At 43.4% G+C, this 26060-nt stretch overlaps 1 protein-coding gene across 1 annotated transcript in view; it reads left to right on the forward strand.

Moving 5' to 3' along the window:
- The window catches only part of SLC5A5 (solute carrier family 5 member 5), an 86449-nt gene extending 60794 nt beyond the window's left edge, over positions 1-25655 (forward strand). Inside the window, exons 13-16 of the mRNA XM_069767768.1 lie at positions 12840-13033; positions 20117-20220; positions 22678-22778; positions 25019-25655. Of these exons, the coding sequence (XP_069623869.1) occupies positions 12840-13033; positions 20117-20220; positions 22678-22778; positions 25019-25219 (600 nt within the window). The 3' untranslated portion in view covers positions 25220-25655. The remainder of the gene's footprint in view (positions 1-12839; positions 13034-20116; positions 20221-22677; positions 22779-25018) is intronic.
- The last annotated feature ends 405 nt before the right edge of the window (positions 25656-26060 follow it).

Here is a 26060-nt window from a genome sequence, read left to right on the forward strand (position 1 = left end):
CGATTTCAAGAGCGTGCGCGTGAGAGAAGGATTCCTCGTCCTTCCCTGCCATTACGAAGACCATCTAGTCCCAGACCCAGGGCATCTACTATTGTGCCAGCGCCTGAGCCGATGCAAGTGGACCGGCTCAAGATGTCTGAGCAACGGCGCCGGGAGAGGCGCACCCAAGGCTTGTGTTTCTACTGTGGTAGTGCTTCCCATCTCCTCCGTGCTTGCCCTGATCGTCCAGAAAACTCCTCCGCCTAGGTCAGGTAAGAGAGGCATCCCTAGGTGCTTGTGATACCTCTCAACCCCTTACGCTTTCCGTCTTACTTCATGTCTCTGGTAAACGCTATTCTTTGCTAGCCTACATTGACTCGGGTGCTGCCGGGAATTTTATTAGGCAAGAGGAGGTTGTTAGATTTTCTGTTCCCATTAAGACCCTAGAAAGTCCTCTTTTTCTTGCTTCGGTGGACAGCAAACCCTTGCAGGAGACTGTAACCCAAGTCACTCAGGTAGTAGAGCTGCTAGTAGGGGTTTTACATAAGGAGAAAATTGCGTTTTACGTTTTAGCCAATATTTCTCATCCAGACCTTTTAGGTTTACCCTGGTTACGGACCCACGAGCCCGCATTTGATTGGCATAATGGCAATATTCTTTGTTGGGGGGATTCCTGTCGGACTCTGTGTCTGTCGTCAGTACGTCCTGTGGGTGACTCTTCCTCTTCCCTTGTTCTTTCTGGTCTGCCTTCTGTTTACTCTTCTTTTTCTGATGTTTTCAATAAGAAGGAAGCGGAGAGTCTTCCTCCACATCGGTCCTACGACTGTCCTATAGACCTGGTTCCTGGTACCACGCCTCCGCGAGGAAGAATCTACCCTCTCTCCCCTGCAGAGACTCAAGCCATGTCGGAGTACGTTCAGGAGAACCTTGCCAAAGGTTTCATTCGAAAATCCTCTTCGCCAGCTGGAGCCGGTTTCTTTTTCGTCAAGAAAAAAGACGGCTCTCTTCGTCCATGTATTGATTATAGAGGTTTGAACAACATAACGGTAAAAAACAAATATCCATTGCCATTAATCTCTGAGCTCTTTGACCGTTTAAGAGGAGCACGAGTGTTCACTAAGCTGGATCTCCGTGGTGCATACAATCTGGTACGAATTCGTGCAGGAGACGAATGGAAGACCGCGTTTAACACTCGAGACGGCCATTATGAGTACTTGGTTATGCCCTTTGGACTCTGTAACGCCCCTGCTGTATTCCAAGAATTCGTAAATGACATCTTCAGAGATTGTCTGTATGTTAGTGTCGTGGTTTATTTAGACGACATTCTCATCTTCTCTCCGAATCTCACCACTCATCGACGTGACGTCCGTCTGGTTTTACAACGTCTCCGTGAGAATCATCTTTTTGCCAAGATTGAAAAATGTGTCTTCGAACAATCAAGTGTACCTTTCCTGGGATATATCGTTTCCGATGCCGGTCTGAAAATGGATCCAGCCAAAGTGTCTGCGGTTCTGGATTGGCCACGACCAGTAGGAGTTAAAGCCATTCAACGTTTCCTTGGCTTCGCCAATTACTATAGGCAATTCATCCCACATTTTTCTTCATTGACCAAGCCCATCTCGGCTCTTACTCGCAAAGGAGTTGATTCCAACAACTGGTCAGCAGAGTCGCAAAATGCATTTCTTACTTTGAAACAGAGATTTGCTGAAGCTCCGGTGCTTCATCGTCCTGATGTCAACAGACCCTTTGTTCTTGAAGTGGATTCATCTTCCTTGGGAGTTGGAGCAGTCCTCTTACAAAAGGCAGCCTCTGGACGTACCGTCACATGTGGTTTCTTCTCCAAGTCATTTTTGTCTTCGGAACGAAACTACTCCATCGGAGACAAGGAACTGTTAGCCATTAAGTTGGCCTTAGAAGAGTGGCGTTATCTCCTTGAGGGGGCTGTCCACCCCTTCACTATATTTACGGACCATAAGAATCTAGCCTATGTGCAGTCGGCTCAAAGACTTAATCCTCGACAAGCTAGATGGTCCCTGTTTTTTGGCCTTTTTTTGATTTCGAACTCCATTTTCGTCCTGGTGACAAGAATGTCAGATCTGATGCTCTCTCACGGTCCTTTCAGCCGTTGGATGAAGTGGAGACTCCTGCACATATTATTGACCCTGCTAGGATCATTTCCGTTACTCCTTTAGAAGTAATCTCTTTACCTCCTGGGAAGACCTTCGTGGCAAGCGAGGACAAAAAGAGAGTTCTACTCTGGGGTCATTCTTCCAAACTTGCTGGACATGCTGGAGTTAAGAAGACCCTTTCTCTTATTGCTCGCCACTATTGGTGGCCGTCTCTTCGTCAAGATGTCCGAGATTTCATCGCTTTGTGTCCTTCTTGTGCTAAAAACAAGGTTCCCCGGCAATTACCTTCCGGACTCTTACATCCGCTACCAGTACCTTCTACTCCTTGGAGTCATATCGCCATGGACTTTATCACGGATCTCCCTCGCTCCTTTAATTGCTCCGTTATCCTGGTGGTTGTCGATCGATTTTCCAAAATGGCTCACTTCATACCCTTATCTGGTTTGCCATCTGCTCCCGAACTGGCGAAGATCTTCATCCGCCATATCTTCCGACTTCACGGCTTCCCTCTTCATATTGTTTCGGATCAAGGAGTCCAGTTCACGGCTCGATTCTGGAGAGCTCTGTGTGGCTTAATGAAGGTAACTCTGGATTTCTCCTCCGCTTATCATCCTCAGTCTAATGGCCAAGTGGAGCGCGTCAATCAAATTCTCACATCCTATCTACGACATTTCTCCAATGCTCATCATAACAATTGGGTTTCCTTGCTTCCATGGGCGGAATTTGCCTACAACAATCATCCTAATGAATCTTCTTCTAAATCTCCTTTCTTTGTGGTCTTTGGGCAACACCCTGGCATTCCTTTTCCCATTTCCAGCACTTCAGGCGTACCGGCGGCTGATTCTCTGTCCCTGGAGTTCTCCAAGATTTGGCTAGAGACTAAGGAGTCACTTCTAAAGGCTACTGATCGTATGAAAAGGTTTGCAGATAAAAGACGACTAGATGCTCCTCCATATCTACCGGGGGATAAGGTTTGGCTCTCTTCTCGGTACATTAGGCTAAAGATCCCTTCTCATAAATTAGGTCCTCGCTACATTGGTCCTTTCGAAATTTCTAGCCGAATCAATGAGGTGGCATATAAGTTAAAATTACCGGCTTCTTTGCGTGTGCCTAATGCCTTTCATGTCTCGCTTCTTAAACCTGCTGTATTTAATCGTTTTCACTCTTCGTCATCTTTTGTTCCATCCTTTTCCTCTTCCGACGATCAGTTCGAGGTGAGGGATATTTTAGCTCAAAAAACAGTTAAAGGCCGAACGCTATTTCTTATTGACTGGAAGGGATTTGGTCCTGAAGAGAGATCTTGGGAACCTCGAGAGAACATCAATGCACCCCATATTTTGAAGAGGTTTCTTTCCAGCTCTAAAAGAAGGGGGAGTAAGAAAGGGGGTACTGTCACGATCGCCGATACTTACCTGTCCGGCCAGCGCGCTCCCAACGTCCCTCCTCCTTCTGGTCGGCTCGGCTTCTCGTCTTCTCGGCGCATCTGCGGTCCGCGCATGCGCCGTAGGGCCTCTTCCGCCGCTCTGCCTGCTGGGAGGTTGTGACCCGGTGGCTCCGCCTCCAATATGGCGGCGCCCACCGGGTATTTCTGTTCGGCGCTTCCACAGGTAAGCGCCTGTGTATCTTCGCTGTAGCGTTCCTGCTAGCGCCAGCGTCGTATTTGGGCCCATCCTAAGGATACCTTTCTGGGTTCTGTTCCTCCGGTTTTCCTCTGTTCCCTGTTCCTGCTGGTTCCTGGTTCTGCCATATTCTAACATTAGTGTTTTTCCTTTTCAGCTCTCCGCCTCGTCTTCCTCTGCGTTCCTGCTCCGCTGCTTCACCCAGTCGTCCCTTTGGCTCCGGCAGTTGCGGTTCCATCCTCCTTGGGCCTGCTCCTAACACTCCCTGTATAGGGGGTGCATCTATCAGGTTTGCTCGCCCTGGGGGCTCTGGGACCGTGACCCAGAGGGTCCACTATTGGGTTCACTACGTCTCGTCATCTCACCCCCGTGTAGCGTTATAGTCGCCACATGCAAAAACTAGGCTCACGCAAAACTCGCCACAAGTGCAAAACTCACCTCATGGAAAACTCGCCACACGCAAAACTTGGACACGCGGAAAAATTGCCACATGCACAAAAGTTGCAACACATGCAAAAGTTGCCTCACACAAAACTTGCACATACTCAAAAGGCACCACACATAAAACTCGCCACACGCAAAACTTGGCATGCACAAAACTTGCTGCACACAACTTGCTACACTAACCTGTCACATGCAACTTGACACACAAAAAGTTGCTACACGCATGTCCCCACACAAAACTCATCTCACAAAAGTCGCTACATGCATGTCGCCACACGCAACTCAACACACACAACTTGACAAACGAAACTCGCCCTAAAACACACACAAGTCTGGTATTATCCTTCAAAAATAAAAATCTGATTAATAAGCAGACAAACTACAAGAGCAACAAATGTACCATATAGGAAATATGGCAGCTGTCAGTCACATGACCTGTCTATTATGTGTATGTGTGAGCTAATATATACAGCCAGGGGGAGGGCTTCCTGTTGGCTGGGGATTTATCAGGCTGCCAATTTAGCTTACAAATACTGAGGTAAAAATACTGAGCAAATAACGTGTGAATGAGGTCTAATACAGGAGGAGATGACACACAGGTATATACTATATACAGGGGAGATGACACACAGATATATACTATATACAGGAGAGATGACACACAGGTATATACTATATACAGGGGAGATGACACACAGATATATACTATATACAGGAGAGATGACACACAGGTATATACTATATACAGGAGGAGATGACATACAGGTATATGTTACCGTATTTTTTGGACTATAAGACGCACCGGACTATAAGGCGCACCCAGGTTTTAGAGGTGGAAAATAGGGAAAAAAATATTTGAAGCAAAAAAATGTGGTAAAATATTTAAAAACATACTATTATATATAATAACACCACATATAATAGTATGTTATTATGTTGGATGCTGCGGGACCAGTGTGGTGTCTGTACAGTACTATATGAAGATGCTGGAGGGTGAGTATAAGAATGGTGGCACAGGGCTTATATTTAAAGCACCACTCCAGCACTGTAAAATAACACTGGAGTGCTGCTTTAAAATCCAATGGGAGAACTATAACTCCCAGCATGTCCTGTAGGTCCTATGACATGCTGGGAGTTATAGTTCACTAAAGAAGTGGCAGAGTGCTTTATTGTGTTTTGGAAAGACTAACCTCTTAATTGCGGCAGCCAGCCACACTGTGGTGAGGTAAAAGCATCCCATGACTGCACACAGAGCCCTCCCTCTTGCTGCCTTTCCACAGCACAGGTAATGGAAGCCAGAAGATTCTAGTGTTGGAGTCTGAAGGACCTGTGATGATGTCAAGAAGAGGGAGGGCTCTGTGCTGCCATGTGATGCTCCAGCCCGCCCACTTCTGACATCATCACAGGTCCTCCTTGTGCACACTGCACAGCACTCAGCTCCAGCCCAGGAAGGTACAGCGATCTCCTCTCCCCCGGATCCTGCTGCTGCTGCCTCCTCTCCCCCAGACACACGATCCCCAGCTGCTGCAGGAATCAGCGCTGGGGAAGCCATGTGTGTCCCTGCTTAAGTGCAGTATTCATTTGCCTCTCCTGGCTGACTGCTCAGCTGATAGGTGGGCGGGGAGTAGCTAATGAATATTCACTGCACTTAATCATCGGGACCACATGGTTTCCCCAGCACTGATTCCTGGCAGTGGGGACATCCTGAAGTGGAATAACAGTGCGATACCACTCACTGCTGCCCCCCTCCCCACATGCTACATCCCTACCATAAGACGCACCCACACTTTCCTCCCAAATTTGGAGGAAAAAAAGTGCATCTTATGGTCAGAAAAATACGGTATATATAAAAGATGACGTGCAGGTATATACTATATATAGAAGGAGATGACATACAGGTATATACAATATATAGGAGATGATGACATACAGGTATATACTATATACAGGGGAGATGACACACAGCAGGTATATACTATATACAGGTGAGATTACATACAGGTATATACTATATATAGGAGATGACATACAGGTGTATACTATATATAAGGGAGATGACAAACATGTATATACTGAGGTGAAAATGAGAGGTGTGAGGTGAAAATGAAAAGGTGTGAGTGCAAAATGAGAGGAGTGAGGGAAAATAGTGGAGTGATCGGAAAATGACAGATGTGAGATCAAAATGAGAAGTGTTAGGGGGGAATGAGAGGGGTGAGGGAGAAAATGAGAGGTGTGAGGGAGAAAATGAGAGATGTGAGGGGGAAAATGAAAGATGTGATTGGGAAAATGAGAGGCGTGATGGGAAAATAAGAGAAGTGAGGTGCTATAACTAACCACAGATATTTACTATGCCCAGGCAACGCCGGGCTCTTCAGCTAGTAACCAATAAATTTCATTCAACTTCACAGCTGTGTTCCACTTGTTGTTGATTCTTCACCAAAAATCTACATTTGGTATCTTTATGTTTGAAGCATGTGTGATGCAGCGGTAGGACCAAAAGCAGTGAAACGGCAGTGACCCAAGCAAGTTCAAACAAAACGTTCCTTTATTGTGTTACTTCACACAGTCATTTAGCAATACACATTAAATGGCTTCATCCAGGCCAAAGGAAAATATACAGTACACGGCTTCTTCACACAGTCCATCAGAAATACACAGTAACCAGATTTACCTTTGCAGTCCCTACACAGGCCAGACTTCCCTTTGTCCAGTTTCCCTGGGGCGACCGCCCACCGATACCAAGTCTCTTTATTCATGCTGTGCACCTCACGCCATCCTCCTGTTTGCAGCCGGGCAACACAAGACAGCCCGGGACGCAGGGTGTCAGTTCCTTTTGCCCCTGTGTTGCCCCACACACAAAGAGCTCTGCAGACAACTTCCCTGTCTGCTTCCAAACCAACACTGACACACCTCCCCCTCTACTACAGGGCTTTTAATTAGTCACTGCTTCACTATTCTAATTACAGCCACACCTGTGTCTGCAGTACGCCCTCTTGACCTCACTAGGCTTCCATGCACATTCTGTAGAGCACATACAGCGCCCCCTAGCTGTAACAGGGGTCACTGCCTCACACTTGATATGAGGGAAAAGGTTGAAAATTTGAAGGGGGCCGAATATTTTAGCAAGACACTGTATGATTGTAATCAATACAACGGCACCGACCGGACACTGTCTGAAGGTTACCGTGCACAATCCTGCTATCGGTTCTCTTTAACTTATGCAAGCTTGTTCCAATAGTAATTCGAAGCACTGCTCTGAAGCTGTCCAGTTTCACTTAAATGCACTGTCTGCTCTTGATACCAGCTAGCTTCAGTGCCCCTGCGCTCCTGCAATGCTGCTGCATAAGCAACATTGGGGGGTGCACAGTTTGGACCAGTGGCTCAACAATGCCACTTGTCTGAATTGCCAATCAAGGGCTCACCTCACTCAATCAAGCAGGAACATTGCAGGCAGGGGTGTGATATGTCCTGGTTGAGAACAAGAGACAACTTATTAAAGAAAATCATTAATACCAACCCAGGCACCTTATGATCCTCCTACCTACCTCATCTATCAAGTACACTAATTGATTTTCCCATCTGTAAGTATTTATTCACAGTGTCAGTAGGATATTTGGCAAATAGTGCCCTTGTAAGGGTACCGTCTCACAGTGGCACTTTGGTCGCTACGACGGCACGATCTGTGACGTTCCAGCGATATTCTTACGATCTCGCTGTGTCTGACACGCTACTGTGATCAGGGACCCCGCTGAGAATCGTACGTCGTAGCAGATCGTTTGAAACTTGCTTTCGTCGTCAAGTGTCCCGCTGTGGCGGCATGATCGCATCGTGTAACAAAGGTGTGCACGATATTCTCCACCTCCTCTGCTGATTCTACATCGCAAATACATCATGAAATTATCGCTCCAGCGCCGTGCATTGCGAAGTGTGACCGCAGTCTACGACGCTGGAGCGATAATGGAGCGACGCTGGAGCGTCACGGATCGTGCCGTCGTAGCGACCAAAGTGCCACTGTGAGACGGTACCTTAAGACTACTTGTAGTTAAGATAAAGTGTGGTGTCATGTGTGTTTCTCAGTATAACTAGTAATAGTCCTACAAGTTATCTATCTGCAGCAGGTCCTATTGAGAGTGATCAGAAGTTGGTCATGGGGTAGTGGAGCATAAGGTATCTTGTTCACTTTTTTAAAGACAGCACTCCAATAAGGCAAACATGATGTTGCTATATTTGTGAAATCAAAGCAAAGTGTGACCAATGTTCTGGTTTTTCCTGGACCTTGTTCATAGACATAGTGAGCATATGTAGAAACGTTGAAAGATGTACGATTTACTATTGACTCGAATGAGACTGTGCATCATGGCCTAGTATAATGAGCTTCTTGATTTAAACTAAAAGGAATATATAAATAATATTCACCGCGCTACTGTTGTACCAAATGGTCTAAAAGGAAAAAAAAAAGTAGTAAGGTGTACTTACTTTTGTGGTGGAGAAGGTTAACAGTATCTCTTGGTGATGTGAGGGGATGTAATGTCCAAAAAGTGGTAGATTATAATAATAATAATAATAAAAAACATGTTTGTTTAGTATATTTGCTTATTACCTATTCCGACGACAGGCAAGGGATGTTGAGGACCTTGTCTGTTTGGGAGAACTGGTGGTGTGATAATATGGCTGGCTACAAATCAATGATTTGATGCACTGGTAGTATATTTGGAACCGCAGTGCATTGCAGGAAAAAATACCTATGAATTAATGGTACTTACTGATTGATATATCTGCTGAAGTAAGCAGTTAATCTGACGTTGGCTATGTTAGTGTTCCTAATCCATTATTAAATAATTGGCTGTATTAAGCCAGGTGTCTAATGGAGCTGACTTGGTAGAGCTGCTGGATAGTATGAGGATAATATCGTCAAGGGATCCTGTACTGGCGTCCCGTATTGTCAAATGTCTGAGAACCACTTACTTGGGTATTAGCGCTGGTGGTGCAGCAGGTTGCCTGGCGTTGTTTAGTCAGGAGTGTGTCTCTGCTACTTGCGGTTCCTCAACGGGGAATAGGGGAGAGCACGAGATGCCTGCACCTAGCGTGCCCCGGCCGGAAGCAAATGCTGAGGACGCGGCGAGGATGAGGGGCGGGGCTGACGTGATGTCACTATAAAGGAAGGATGGGTCCGTGGGTTGGACACTTTCCTATGCGTTTCAAGGGGTAACTCCCCTCTTCGTCAGGGCCGCATCATTCTACCAGTTTCCACTTTTTGGACATTACATCCCCTCACGTCACCAAGAGAAACTGTTAACCTTCTCCACCACAAAAGTAAGTACACCTTACTACTAATTTTTTCCTTTTAGACTAATTGGTAACTAACTAACTAACAAACAGTAGCGCGGTGAATATTATTTATACATTCCTTTCGGTTTAATGCACTAATGGGGTCAGACACAGTACCTGTTATTCACCAGCAGCAGCTGTATACCCTTTCCTGTTCTCTAGTGGTCAGCGCCAGTGTCCAGTAGTTTGATTTCAACTAAGTTTAAAGTCGGGAGTTTGTATGTTCTCCCAATGTTTGTTGGGTTTCCTCTGGATGGTTCTGTCACACTCCAAAGACATACTGATAGGGAATGTAGATTGTGATGGCAATGTCTGTTAAGTGCTGTGGAATATGATGGCGCTATATAAGCAAGAATATCAATATTAACTCCTTTCAAGACAGAACAAAAGATTCTAGGATTCAGTTATTCAATATTTACAATCTACAGTACAGACCAAAAGTTTGGACACATCTTCTCATTTAAAGATTTTTCTGTATTTTCATTACTATGAAAATTGTAAATTCACACTGAAGGCATCAAAACTTTGAATTAACACATGTGGAATTATATACTTAACAAAAAAGTGTGAAACAACTGAAAATATGTCTTATATTCTAGTTTATTCAAAGTAGCCACCTTTTGCTTTGATGACTGTTTTGCACACTCTTGGCATTCTCTTGATGAGCTTCAAGAGGTAGTCACCGGAAATGGTTTTCACTTCACAGGTGTGTCCTGTCAGGTTTAATAAGTGGGATTTTTTGCCTTATAAATGGGGTTGGGACCATCAGTTGTGTTGTGCAGAAGTCTGGTGGATACACAGCTGATAGTCCTACTGAATAGAATGTTAGAATTTGTATTATGGCAAGAAAAAAGCAGCTAAGCAAAGAAAAAGGAGTGTCCATCATTACTTTAAGAAATGAAAGTCAGTCAGTCCAAAAAATGGGAAAACTTTGAAAGTGTCTCCAAGTGCAGTGGCAAAAACCATCAAGCGCTACAAAGAAACTGGCTCACATGAGGACTGCCCCAGGAAAGGAAGACCAAGATTCACCCCTGCTTCTGAGGATAAGTTTATCCGAGTCTCCAGCCTCAGAAATCGCAGATTAACAGCAGCTCAGATTAGAGACCAGGTCAATGTCACACAGAGTTCTAGCAGCAGACACATCTCTACAACAACTGTTAAGAGGAGACTTTGTGCAGCAGGCGTTCATGGTAAAACAGCTGCTAGGAAACCACTGCTAAGGACAGGCAACAAGCATAAAAGACTTATTTGGGCTAAAGAACACAAGCAATGGACATTAGACCAGTGGAAATCTGTGCTTTGGTCTGATGAGTCCAAATTTGAGATCTTTAGTTCCAACCACCGTGTCTTTGCGCGACGCAGAAAAGGTGAAAGGATGGACTCTATATGCCTGGTTCCCACTGTGAAGCTTGGAGGAGAAGGTGTGATGGTGTGGGGTGCTTTGCTGGTGACACTGTTGAGGATTTATTCAAAATTGAAGGCATACTGAACCAGCATAGATACCACAGCATCTTGCAGCGGCATGCTATTCCATCTGGTTTGCGTTTAGTTGGACTATCATTTATTTTTCAACAGGCAATGACCCCAAACACACCATCAGGCTGTGTAAGGGCTATTTGACCAAGAAGGAGAGTGATGGGGTGCTATGCCAGATGACCTGACCTCCACAATCACCAGACCTAAATCCAATTGAGATGGTTTGGGGTGAGCTGGACTGCAGAGTGAAGGCAAAAGAGCCAACAAGTGCTAAGCATCTCTGGGAACTCCTTCAAGATTGTTGAAAGACCATTTCCGGTGACAAGCTTGACAGGCCACACCTGTTAAGTGAAAACCATTCCCGGTGACTACCTCTTGAAGCTCATCAAGAGAATGCCAAGAGTGTGCAAAGCAGTCATCAAAGCAAAAGGTGGCTACTTTGAAGAACCTAGAATATAAGACATATTTTCATTTGTTTCACACTTTTTCGTTAAGTATATAATTCCACATGTGTTAATTCATAGTTTTGATGCCTTCAGTGTGAATTTACAATTTTCATAGTCATGAAAATACAGAAAATCTTTAAATGAGAAGGTGTGTCCAAACTTTTGGTCTGTACTGTATATACCGTATTTTTCTGACTATAAGACGCACTTTTCCCCAAAAAAAATTGTGAGGAAAATGGGGGGTGCGTCTTATAGTTGGAATGCAGGCTTAATGATGAGGAACGGTGAGCGGTATGGCGTGAGCAGGGTCCCTTCCACAGGTGAGGTGACGCTATGGCCCAGTATCCAAGGCGAGCAGCAGAGCTGGGTCAGTCCCGGCTTACTCGGTGACGGCCATCTTCCTGAGGCCGCGCCTGCGCAGATTGAGTTTTCTGCTTCCTGGGGCTTCAGGAAAATGGCCACGGGAGGCCGCACGTGTGCAGGTTGAGATCGCGGCGGCCATTTTCCTGAAGCCGAGTTCGCAGATTGAGATCTCGGCTTCAGGAAAATGGCCGCCGCCATCTCCATCTGCGCACGGGCGGCCTCCCGCGGCCATTTTCCTGAAGCCCTGGGAAGCGGAGTACTCAATCTGCGCATGCGCGGCCTCAGGAAGATGGCCGCCGCCACCGAGAAACTGTTGATTAACACAGCTCTGCTGCTCACCTTGGATACCGGGCCGTGGCGTCACCTCACCTGAGGAAGTGACTGCAGATCTGCTGCCGCCACAGCACTGCCGAAACCCCCCCATGGACACCAGGCCATGGCATCGTCCACTTAAGCAGGAAGGGACCCTGCTCAGGTGCACGCCGTACCGCCCATCGCACCTCTGCTGACACCATGCCTCCTGTGACCCTGCTCTGCCACTGCCTGCCCTCAGGTAAGATATCTTAAATTCGGACAATAAGACGGACCCCCATCTTATAAAAAATCTTTTTTCTGCAATTTTTACCCCAAATTTGGGGTGCGCCTTATAGTCCGAAAAATACTATCTATTATTTTACCATATTGTATAGTGAGCGCATAGCTATAATACACCGCATATCTAAGTGCAAATGAACAGAAATAATTTGAAATAACAAAAACAGTACTACAGAATTCAAAAATATATCTTAACATGATTTATTAATGTCACATTTTTCCACTGATAGATCATATTTTTTAAAAATATGACCATATGTTCTTCTTTCTATGAAAACACATATTTTTTTTTAACTAGAAAAGGAAATTTTAACAACAGAAATCAAGTCTGTGTTGGATTTTACTAACAATTATTTACAATACCAATATAACAGTATAATTGAATTTTTGATTCATGCATATAAGCATTCTTTTTATTGGATTTCTTTTAACTGATGTTTGCACTTATTTCCTCTGTTCAGGGAGTGTTCTCAGGCCTTGTTGTTGGCCTTATTCTATCTTGTTGGGTAGCGGTTGGTGGCACTATTTATCCACCATCTCCAGAAGTTATGGGAGTACTGCCCACTTATGCAGAACATTGTCCCATTTATAACTCCAGTCAAGGTATCATATATGGGTCACCAACATCAAGAAACATTACAGCTCCTCTACCAAGGTGAGAGGTGTACTAACAGTATAATTGCAAACTTAACCCATTATCTACCAATGTCTTTTTTTTTGGGACGCCTAATCTTTAGCTTCTAGCAACTAAGATTTTATAATTTTTAAAATTAGGTCCAATTTTTTGTGTTGTGTTTGTAAAATGAATGTTTTCAAAATAGGAAATCATGTAATTGTCATTTTTAATTGAATAATGGGATGCCCTTTTCTGAAAAATCTGTACTTGAAAAAATTTTGCAAATTATGTTTCTGATTCATTAGGACCCAAATCATTAAAAATCTGTCATAAAAAAAATAAATAATGAAAATTACTAATTTGGCAAGTAATGGGTTAAAGGGATATTCCATTACTATGATATTGTAGATTATCAATATTAAATTGGTGGGGGGGCTGATACACGGCACCCCCACAAATAAGCTGCTACCAGACTGTAACTACACAGCTTTATTTAATGTTTAGTGGCCGCTCCCTGATTCTGAAGATCAACTCCCATTCAAAAAACTATGTGACTCCATAGAAGAAGCATATAGCCATGGAATGGCGTGTGTTACATCTGTTGCTTCCTTGCTAATCAGACCTTTATAAAACGGTAAAAGCTGTAATGAGAAAAAAAAACACCAAAATTGCAATTTCTTTTTTGTCAACACTACCGCATAAAAAAAGCAATAAAAAGCCATAAAAAATAACATATATACCGCAAATTGGTATCAATAAAAATGTTAGCACGCCACACAAAAACTGAGCCATCTTGCATATCCAACAAGGGTAAAACAAAAACTTTATGGACCTCAGAAAACTGTGGCACAAACCAAAAATCCATGGAATATTGGTATAGACAGGTAATCGTACTGACTTGGAGAATTATGTTTCCTGGTAATTTTTAAAAGAGAATGAACACTGCAAAACAAAATATGTCAGACTTTTAGGTTTGTATCCTTTCATCCCAGTTTTTATTATTATTATTAAAATGGTAAAATGAAAAGTGTCATTCAAGATCACAACTCATTCCACAAAAAAAAAAGTTTTTATACAGTTATTATTATTATTATTATTATTATTATAGCACCATTTATTCCATGGCGCTTTACATGTGAGGAGGGGTATACATAATAAAAACAGGTACAATAATCTTGAACAATACAAGTCACAACTGGTACAGGAGAAGAGAGGACCCTGCCCGCGAGGGCTCACAATCTACAAGGGATGGGTGAGGATACAGTAGGTGAGGATAGAGCTGGTCGTGCAGTGGTTTGTTCGATCGGTGGTTACTGCAGGTTGTAGGCTTGCCAGAAGAGGTGGGTCTTCAGGTTCTTTTTGAAGGTTTCGATGGTAGGTGAGAGTCTGATATGTTGTGGTAGAGAGTTCCAGAGTAGGGGTTATGTGCGCGAGAAATCTTGTATGCGATTGTGGGAAGAGGAGATAAGAGGGGAGTAGAGAAGGAGATCTTGTGAGGATCGGAGGTTGCGTGCAGGAAAGTACCGGGAGACGAGGTCACAGATGTATGGAGAAGACAGGTTGTGGATGGCTTTGTATGTAATGCTTTTGTACTGGAGTCTCTGGGCAATGGGGAGCCAGTGAAGGGATTGACAGAGGGGAGGGGCCGGGGAATAGCGGGGGGACAAGTGGATTAGTTGGGCAGCAGAGTTTAAAATAGATTGGAGGGGTGCGAGAGTGTTAGAGGGGAGGCCACAGAGCAGGAGGTTACAGTAGTCGAGGTGGGAGATGATGAGGGCATGAACTAGGGTTTTTGCAGATTCTTGGTTTAGGAATGTACGGATCCGTGAAATATTTTTGAGTTGAAGGCGGCAGGAAGTGGAAAGGGCTTGGATATGCGGTTTGAAGGAGAGATCAGTGTCAAGGATTACCCTGAGACAGCGAGCTTGTGGGACTGGGGAGAGTGGGCAGCCGTTTACTGTAATGGATAGGTTCGTTGGGGGGGTCGCGTGAGATGGGGGAAAGACAATGAATTCTGTTTTGTCCATGTTAAGTTTTAGAAATCTAGCGGAGAAGAAGGATGAAATAGCGGATAGACATTGAGGGATTCTGGTTAGTAGGGTTGTGATATCTGGTCCAGAGATGTAGATCTGTGTGTCATCAGCATAGAGATGATACTGAAAACTGTGAGATTCTATGAACTGTCCCAGGCCAAAAGTGTAAATGGAGAAGAGCAGGGGCCCTAGAACTGAACCTTGCGGGACTCCGACAGATAGGGGGCGAGGTGAGGAGCTGGTGTGTGAATGGGAGATGCTGAATGTTCGGTCAGTTAGGTATGACGAGATGCAGGATCAGGCCAAGTCTGTGATGCCAAGGGATGAGAGGGTCTGTAGTAATAGGGAATGGTCCACTGTATCAAAGGCAGAGTACAGGTCCAGGAGGAGGAGGATAGAGTAGTGTCGCTTGCTCTTGGCAGTTAATAGGTTATTGGTGACCTTAGTTAGGGCAGTTTCAGTGGAGTGGTGTGACCGGAAGCCTGATTGTAAGCAGTCGAAAAGGAAGCAGGAAGAGAGATGGGAGGACAGTTCAAGATGGACGTGTTGTTCCAGTAGTTTTGAGGCATAGGGGAGAAGTGATATAGGGCGATAGCTAGATACAGAAGATGGGTCAAGAGAGGGCTTTTTGAGGATAGGTGTGATTAAGCCATGTTTAAAGCTTGAGGGGAAAACACCAGTTGTTAGTGATAGGTTGAAGAGATGGGTTAGAGTTGGGATGAAGACTGTGACGAGGTTTGGGATGAAGTGGGAAGGGATCGGGTCAAGTGCACAGGTAGTGAGATGCGATCTTGAGAGTAGAGTGGAGAGTCAATCTTCTGTAATGGTGGAGAAGTTGGTTTTCGAGGTGGAGGGCTGGATAGTTGAGAGGAAGGGCTCTGGGGGATGTCGACTAAAACTGTCTGATGTTCTCAATCTTCTGCTTGAAAAATGAGGCAAAGTCTTCAGCTGAGATGAGTGGTGAGGGAGGAGGTGCTGGGAGACGGAGGAGAGAGTTGAAGGTGTTGAATAACTGTTTAGGGTTGTGAGACAGGGAGGATATGAGAGATGAGAAGTAGGTTTGTTTAGCTGTGGCGAGTGTGGTCTTGTAAGTAGTGAGGGACTGTTTGAATGCGATAAAGTACTTGTTGGAGTGAGATCTTTTCTATCTCCGCTCTGCAGCCCTGGAAGCTCGCCTCAGTTCTTTGGTCAGGCTGTGCAAGTTTGTGGGGTGGGGATTGTAGACAAGGAGTGGAGAGGGAAGAGAATGTGAGTAGATTGTGGTCAGAAAGTGGAAGAGGTGAGTTAGAGAGGTTAGATAGGGAGCAGAGGCGGGTGAAGTTGAGGTCCAATGTGTGACCATCTTTGTGAGTGGCTGCAGAAGACCATTGAGTGAGGCCGAAGGAGGAAGTGAGAGATAGAAGTTTAGTGGCTGCTGAGAGGGAAGTGTCAATGGATATGTTGAAGTCGCCCATGATGATAGTGGGGATGTCCGCAGAAAGGAAATGAAGTAGCGAGGTGAAGTGGTCAAAGAAGGTGGTGGCTGGCCCTGGGGGGCCGTAAATGACAGCCAGTTGGAGGTTGGTGGGGGCATAGATGCGCACAGAGTGCACCTCAAAAGAATGGAGGGTAACAGAGGGTGGCAGTGGGATTGGAGTGAAGTAGCAGTTACCTGACAGGAAAAAACCAACTCCTCCATCATGCTTGCTGCTGTGGCGGGGTGTGTGAGAAAGGTGGAAGCCACCATAGGAAAGTGCAGCAGGAGAGGCTGTGTCAGAAGGGGTGAGCCAGGTTTCAGTGATGGTGAGGAAGGAAAGTTTGGTAGTAACAAAAAGATCGTGGATGTAGGAAAGCTTGTTGCAGACAGAGCGAGCGTGCCACAGAGCTCCTGTTAGTGGAACTGGGGAAGTGGGGGCTGGGCAAATGGGTATAAGGTTAGAGAGGTTAAGGAAATTTGTGATGGAGCGTGGGTGGGAGGTAGAACTGACTGTGGCGATGTGGTGAGGAGGACCAGGATTTGGAGAGATATCACCAGCAGTGAGGAGGAGCAGAGAAAGTGTTAGCATGTGGGAGCAGGAGAGAGCATGAGGTGGCTGTCTGTGCTTTGAGACAGAGGATTGTATGTTAAGGAACAGTTCTGAGGAGGAGGTGAGATGGATGGGGAGGCTTGAAGAGATGAACAGTTCTTTACTAGGAGTAGGGATTAGGGGAGTTTGCAGAAAGTGAAGAATTATAGGGGTGAAAGTGAAAACAAACAAACATTGTTTACAGTGACTGTGTCCAGTTACCTTCAGTTCCCATTCTGGTTTTAATTCTAAAATTAATCTTCACACTTCTAGGACACACTTATAGGAATTACACAGCAGTCTAAAGTCATTGCAGACTTGTACTATGCAATATATGTACAACTAAGTGCATTCAAGTGTGAAGCACAGAGTAGTGGTCTCTGCTCATCTTGGTCAGAATTAAGGGTGGACCAGATGCATACAATCAAGCATTGAGTAAACAACATCATAAATAACACAGGGTAAGCTGGGGTTAGCTGAAAGGCATACCATGAGAATGCTAGGAGCAGAGGAAAGTCTGTGTGGAAAGTTGGGTGATGCACTATGTGCATTTCATAGACAGACAAGGCAGGAGAGCAGGCTGGAGAGCTGGGTGAATGAACATACCATGTGAATGCTAGGAGCAGAGGAAAGTCTGTGTGGAAAGTTGGGTGATGTACTATGTGCATTTCATAGACAGACAAGGCAGGAGAGCAGGCTGGAGAGCTGGGTGAATGAACATACCATGTGAATGCTAGGAGCTCACACTGCTGTCCAACCTTTGTTTCTGATATAATAGTGGAGATACCAAGAGTTCTGAAGCTAAAAATAGTCTGCTTATACTGCTATCCACCCGGTCTTTCTAATCTAATATTGGAGATACCAGGGTTGCTGAGGTATGAAGATGCTGCTCAAACTGATGCCCACCATATCTTTGTGATCTATTACTGAAGATACCAGGAGTGCTGAAGTAAGATAAGACTGCTCACACTTATGGCCACCATGTCATTCTGATCCAATACTGGAAATACCAGAGGTGAAGAGATAAGAAGAGGCTGCTCACACTGCTGCCCAACCTTTGTTTCTGATATAATAATGAAGATACCAAGAGTTCTGAAGCTAAAAATAGTCTGCTTATACTGCCATCCACCCGGTCTTTCTAATCTAATATTGGAGATACCAGGATTGCTGAGGTATGAAGATGCTGCTAAAACTGCTGTCCACCATGTTTTTCTGATTTAATACTTGAGACACCAGGAGTGTGGGGGTAATAAGTGGCCTCTCACACTGTGTTTCTGGTATGACAGTGGCGATACCATGATGGCTGAGGTAAAAGGCGATAACTCACACTACTATACACTAGGCTTATCTGATCTCATACTGAAGATACCAGGAGTGCTGAGATAAGAAGAGTCCGCTCACACTACTTTCACCATATCTTTCCAATGTAATACTGGAAATACAATTGGTACTGAGGTAAGAAGAGGCTGCTCACACTGCTATCCAGCATCTTTCTGAATGACTGTCCATGGTATAGGTTATTTTAAGGTCACTGCCTAGGAGCTTCATTTTGCTAATGATCGCAACTGTCCTATTAACACCCCATCATTAACACCATATTGCACCCCATTGTGACTGAAAAAAAACAGAAATTTTTGCAAATTTAATAAAAAAGAAAAACTGAAATATCACATGGTCATAAATATTCAGACCCTTTGCTCAGACACTCATATTTAAGACACTTGCTGTCCGTTTCCTTGTGATCCTCCTTGAGATGGTTCTACTCTTTCATTGGAGTCCAGCCGTGTTTAATTAAACTGAAAGGACTTGATTTGGAAAGGCACACACCTGTGTATATAAAACCTCACAGCTCACAGTACATGTCAGACCAAATGAGAATCATGAAGTCAAAGGAACTGGCCAAGGAGCTGAGAGACAGAATTGTGGCAGGGCACAGATCTGGCCAAGGTTACAACAGAATTTCTGCAGTACTCAAGGTTCCTAAGAGCACAGTGGCCTCCATAATCCTTAAATGGAAGAAGTTTGGGACCACCAGAAGTCTTCCTAGACCTGGCCATCCAGGCAAATTGAACAATCGTTGGAGAATAGCCTTGGTAAGAGAGATAAAGAAGAACCCCAATATCACTGTGGCTGCACTTCACAGATGCAGTAGGGAGATGGGAGAAAGTTCCACAAAGACAACTATCACTGCAGCCCTCCACCAGTCGGGCCTTTGAAGGCAGAGTGACCTGACGGAAGCCTCTCCTCAGTGCAAGACTTATGAAAGCCCCCATAGAGTTTGCTAAAAAACATATGAAGGACTCCCAGACTATGAGAAATAAGATTCTCTGATCTGATGAGACAAAGATAGACCTTTTTGGTGATAATTCTAAGCGGTACATGTGGAGAAAACCAGGCACTGCTCATCATCAGTTCAGTACTTTCCCAACAGTGAAACATGGTGGTGGTATCATGCTATGTGGGTGCTTTTCAGCTGCAGGGACAGGACGACTGGTTGTCATTGAAGGAAAAATGAATGCGGCCAAATACAGAGATATCCTGGATGAAAACCTCTTCCAGAGATGGGGTGCAGAATGTACATTAATGAGAAAAAAAAATGAACTTTTTTGCATTTAGCAAATGGCTGCAATGAAACAGAGAGAAAAATTTAAAGGGGTATGAACACTTTGTGTACCACTGTATATGAGGAATGGGTTTCAGAACATGTTGACACAAAGGCATTTTTTTAAAAAACTTGTTTATATCGTACAAAAATTGTAACCTACGTACATTTTGAATTGCTGTAATAATATTGACCCACAAAAGGTAAAAAAAAATAGCATTTTTTCAACCTCTACTCATTAAAAAAAACCAAAACAGTAACTTAAAGACACAGGCTCACTTTCTTTTATCTTCGATAACCACACCCTCCACCAAATTGTCACACTTTGCCCTTCTTTTATATATTATAACTGTGCAATCTTTATCATCAGCTGTGATATTGCTCCTTGCTATATTTACATAACTGAAGCTTTAACATAAAATTTTCATTTTTTTCTGCATAGGACAACCATAGCAGATGAATTCTACTCTTTGTCGTATTTGTATTATGGAGCCTTGGGCACCTTCAGCACAATAATAAGTGGACTTATTGTCAGCTATATATCAGGTAAGGTGACAAAACTTTAATGGTTTCTTCAGGGGTTCCCCAGCTTTAACTTTTTTTTACTGTAAAAGCTTGGTCTGTATAAAAGTCTTCCACTTTAGTCTCTCACTGACATGGCTGCAGTGATGATGCACGTGATCACTGCAGCCAATCACGGGACTTGGCAAGGACAGGAGTGGTCTTGTGTGGTCTATCTCAACATGACCACTGAGCCCAGTCAGGGTCAAATGCTATTGTCGTGCCATCACCACTGCAGCTGATTTATTAATGAAAAGAGGCCGAAGCGAGGTGGCAGTACAGGTGCAACAGTGGATAAGTAACATTAAAGGGAACCTGTCAGGTCCCCCATGCCATCCAACCCAGCAGCATTCACCTATGTGTGATTAAACTCCCTCCCTAACCAGCCCAAAAGCATTTATAATGTCCCTATGCTAATGAGGGCTTTGATTAGTTGATGGGGCGCATGCACACCGGCTCATTCCGGCAGCGTCAATGCGTCTCTGAATCTGGGTTACGCTTCACGGCTGCAGAGGTGCGCCTCACATGACCGAGAGCCATCTTCTGAACATCCAGTCATGCGCAGTGCGCCTCTGAAGTAGCTAACGCCCCATCGACTAGTCAAAGCTCTCATTAGCATAGAAAAGTAGGACATTATAAATGTTTTTTAGAGCATTTATTTAAATGAAGTACATTATACAGAGCTGGTTAGGCAGGGAATTTGCTCATACATAGGTGAGTGCTGCTGTGCTGAAGGGCATGGGGACCTGACAGCTTCCCTCTAACTATATTACTTTTACATTGACCAGGCCTCTTTTGAGTGAAAACTTTACAGCTGAAAAAACACTTTAACTTGACAAATAATGCACTACATGCAGAAAAATGCCATAATACAGCACACTTTACTTTCACTAAAGACCGAACAAGCCATTGAAAATGCTTTCTGCATCATGACATAAGGCGCTAAAGAGAACCTGTCAGCAGGATTTTGCTATGTAAGCTACAGACAGGATCATATTAATGATGTAATACTGATTCAAATTACACTGTGCTGAAGAAATCCATAATGTGGTTCTTGTGTAATTAGTGTTTAAAGTTTTGCTGTAATCTTGTCTTCATGCATCGGAGTGGGACTTTGGGGTGGGGCTATGAGCAGTTTCTTCTTCTTATTCTGACCCCCTCCATTGGCCTCCTGCTTTAATGACAGGTCACTTTAATATTATTTATATTATTTTTATTGTGTCTGCAAAAAAAAATTATATCACTATCAAAATGGAACCAACGCATGCACGGTACTTTATTTTGACTGAAAAAACATTAGGTCTCCATTAAAATGGCGTGGGCGCATGCACGGTACTTTATTTTGTCTGAAAATGGCACCGGTGCATGCGCAGTCGCATCTAATAAGTCGATACTAATTCTCAAATAAAGTACACGGACAGTCGGCACTACGTTCTTGTGATGGTGCACGTGGGGAAAAAGAAGTGAAGCAGAAAAAGACCCCGGCACTCACGTGTTGGTAGTTAAGAAAAAACACAAAAATTGAGCTTGACCTAAGTTGGTACACATGCAGCACATAAACGCATGTTCACATTGGCAATAAAACATATAAAAACTATTTAGAGGCACTTTTTGCTTTTTACTTAGTTACAGCAGGGCTTTTGCTCATTTTTTCTCTTGAAGGTTTTATATGTTTTATGGCCAATGTGAACATGCGTTTATTTGCTGCATGTGTACTAACTTAAGTCAAGCTCAATTTTTGTGTTTTTTCTTTGTAATATTGCATTCTGTGCAAGCTGGGGTGTGGCCTCCCTGTTTCTGAGCTGGAGATTGTATATAAAGCTCCCCCAAGCTGGTGTCCACTGGTTTGGCCCAGTCCTGTTGTCTGCCCTTATTCACACTGAGGTCAACATTGACACATGGTAAGGTTTGTAATATTGGACAGAGTAGGGCCATCCCGATCAGAGTTACCTTGTCGTGGTGGGATGGCTTTTATGCTATTTTTGATCAAAAACAGTATTACTAAAAACTCTGTATTATTTAGATGCACTTTTTTCTTTTTTACTTATTTACAGCAGGGTTTTTGCTCATTTTTTCTCTTGTAGGTTTTATATGTTTTATGGCCAATGTGAATATGCGTTTAAGTGCAGAATTTGGAAAAATTTAAGTCAAGCTCAATTTTTGTGTTTTTTCTAGATACTAACCATGCAGGGTGCCCAAACTTTTGCATTGGCCCATTTTACTTTTTGTAATTTTTTAAATGTAAAAGATAAATATAAATATTTTTTTTAACTAAAATACAAAGGAAATGTGTCATCATTAACTTCAGGCCTTTTAGAAATCATTTCATCTTCAACATGCTTAACTGTTTACAATAACAGTAATTTTGACCAGGGGTGCCCAAACTTTTACATTCCACTGTATTTAGGTGACATAACTAATAATGTATTCAATGTAATTTAGGACCTACCAAGAGAGAAACGATAGCTCATGGATTGCTTTGGTGGGACCTAGTAAGGCTACCGACCTCAAAACCAACAGAGCTGACACCAGAAACAGAGAAGGTAATGAAGATTTTATTGACACTTGAGTTTAAATAAACCTTTCTGGTATTTCTGATGGAAAGAATAACGGTCAGCAGAGCTATTCTAAACATCGAAAACAATGGAAACCAAAGCTCAATTAAAGTATATGAAATCCATCAAAGTCTGTAAGGCTAGGGTCACATTGCGTTATGTGACCGCATTTAAAGGACTACATTACACCGTGGCATAACGCGGTGTAACGTAGTCCGTTAACGCCGCCATTGCCTGTAATGGCGAACGCATCGCTAGCGCACGCCCACATTGGGCGTGCGCTAGCGATGTGTCGTCATTTGAGTGACTGACAGCGAACGCCGCTTGCAGCGTTCGCGGTCCTATTCCTCGCTAGCGCAGATCCAGGATCTGCGCTAGCGGGATCGGCTAACTCGATCCCTTTTGGGACATTGCGTTGGCGCAGTCCATAGCGCTATGCGCTAAACGGACTGCCCTAATGCAATGTGACCCTAGCCTAAAGGGGAGAATCAAGTCTTCTCAAAAGTTGATTAAAACATAAAAAGCACACAACTTTATAGATGTAAAAACATAGCAATACAGTTTTTCCTGATATCATATGTTGGATGTATACACACATGATCAAATTTGTTGGTACCACTCGTTTAATGACAGAAAAACCCACAATGGTCAAATCTATGAAAATTAACAAATGAAAGTCAGACATTGCTTTGCAACCATGCTTCCACAGAATTAAAAAAAAAATAAAACTCATGAAATAGGCCTTGACAGAAATGTTGGTACCCTTAACTTAATGTTTTGTTGTACAACCTTTTGAGGCAATCACTGCAATCAAACGATTCCTGTAACTGTCAATGAGACTTCTGCACCTCAACAGGTATTTTGGCCCACTCCTCAAGAGCAAACTGCTCCAGTTGTCTCGTGTTTGAAGGTTACCTTTTCCAGATGGCATATTTCAGCTCTTTCCAAAAATGCTCAGTAGGATTTCGGTCAGGTCTCATAGAAGGCCACTTCAGAATAGTCCAATGCTTTCCTCTTAGCCATTTTTGGGTGTTTTTAGCTGTGTGTTTTGGGTTCTTACTTTGTTGCAAGTCCCATGCGACTGAGACCAAGCTTCTGACACTGGGCAGCACATTTCTCTCTAGAATCTGTTGTGAATTCTGTGGTCGAGCTCCCTCCTGTGGTCATGAGTGGTACTTCGGCTGGCTCTGTCTATGAGCTTCCTCTGGTGGATGTGAGTGGGGCTGCGGCTTCTGAGTTTCCTTCCTCAGGTGACGAGGACAAATAACTTGACCCAGTTCACACTTACTTTTATTCTTCCCTGTGTCTCACAGGCAACCTGCTGTGAGCACAGGGCACTCCAGCGGATCTAATATGCTTCTAAGCACATCCTGGGGGACACATAGCGACCCTCGCATATGACACCGGTCACTGCCTCACAATATATATATGGGGCACAGCTTTATAAGGAGCATCTATGGGGCCATAATCAATGGTGCAGAGGAATATATATGGGGCACAGCTTTATAAGGAGCATCTATGGGGCCATAATCAATGGTGCAGAGCATATATATATATGTGGCACAGCTTTATAAGGAGCATCTATGGGGCCATAATCAACGGTGCAGAGCAATATATTTATGGCACAGCTTTCTATGGAGCATCTATGGGGCCATAATGAACGGTATAGAGCATTGTATATAGCACAGCTTTATGTGGAGCATCTATGGGGCCATAATGAACGGTATAGAGCATTCCATATGGCACAGTTGTATATGGAGCATCTATGGGGCAATAATGAACGGTATGGAGCATCTATTTTTACTTTTGACATTTACCTGTAGCTGCTGCATTTTCCACCCTAGGCTTATACTCGAGTCAATAAGTTTTCCCAGTTTTTTGTGGCAAAATTAGGGGGGTCGGCTTATACTCGGGTCGGCTTATACTCGAGTATATACGGTAATTATTTTGAAGCATGATCTATGGCAGCTGATTTTATATCTGGCGTCATTTTATAGTTTACCATTGCCTTGATTGTTTTGGCAATATTTAAGCTACTTCTGCATCTTGATAAATAACATTTTCATACTGAAACAAATGTTTAACAAGCTACAGCTATAAATGTTGTTCTTGAGGTTTTGTTATTAGTCTTATGTCAATAGCTATATCAGTTTGATATGGCTGAATGTTAACAGATATTTGGATATTATGTGTAAAGCTTGAAAATGACTGATATATTATATTTCCAGAGTTCTCAAGCTACACAGAAGATGGACATTCACTACCCTACATTTCAAACGAATGCCAAATTCTCAAATAATGACAATCATCACGTCATGTTGAACGCAGATCCTGGATCTTCCCATATGAAAAACCAAAAGAAATCTACAGAAAACAATTGCTTTACTCTTTGGCCTAGAAACGCAGTTGACAGAGAATCCTATTTATGATTTTCAAAGAAACATACAAAAGGAATTCTTACAATGTATCCTAACAAGACATCAAATGTACATATGAACTAACTTTTCTGAAGCCAGAATTTATATTGTTGATTTATACTATGATTTTTTGTTTTTGATATAAAAGGGAAATAATTTAAATGCATTTTCTGCTCAATCCCTATTTACCGTATGTGATATATTAGAACAATTTGACCTTAAAAGACATGTCTATTCCCAGAAGCAGTGTCTAGCAGAGCTCTTGGTGAGCAATGATTTCAATAGATGCCACAAAATGCCTTTTTTTTCTATAGTGTGGTTAGATCATGGTGAGAATGAAAAAAAACACAACTTATTGTATGGGCTCCTAGCTTGACTCTCTTTCAAGAGGTATTCGGTTTCAGAAAACAAATATTATTTTACATAATAAAAAAATATATCCAATTTTACAATATACTTTTTACGTCAATGTTTAATAGTTCTTAACATCTCTGCTAACTTTTAGTCAACATTCAATAGGAACCTTATTTTTTATTCCCAGGAAAGAAAAAGGGGGTTTGGTATCAATACATGCTGTCTAATCTGTAGGCAGCATGTATCAGGCACTAGCCAGGTATGTTTTACTCTATAACATTTTAGTGCCCAAGTGCGTAACTTTTCATTAATCACCAATGAACCGTATCTTCCAAGTGGATGCCCAAACACTCAGTTTGCCCAACTCAGCTTGTAACTTATGAACATCTGCCATAGACTGCACTATACTATATTGTGTCGTGTCATCTACAAAATAGAAACACTACTACAGATGGGCGGACCTCAGGACATTGGGTCTGGCGGGTTCGGCCAAACAGTT

This window comes from Ranitomeya imitator, chromosome 1 (assembly GCF_032444005.1).
Source record: "Ranitomeya imitator isolate aRanImi1 chromosome 1, aRanImi1.pri, whole genome shotgun sequence".
Taxonomy (NCBI): Eukaryota; Metazoa; Chordata; class Amphibia; order Anura; family Dendrobatidae; genus Ranitomeya; species Ranitomeya imitator.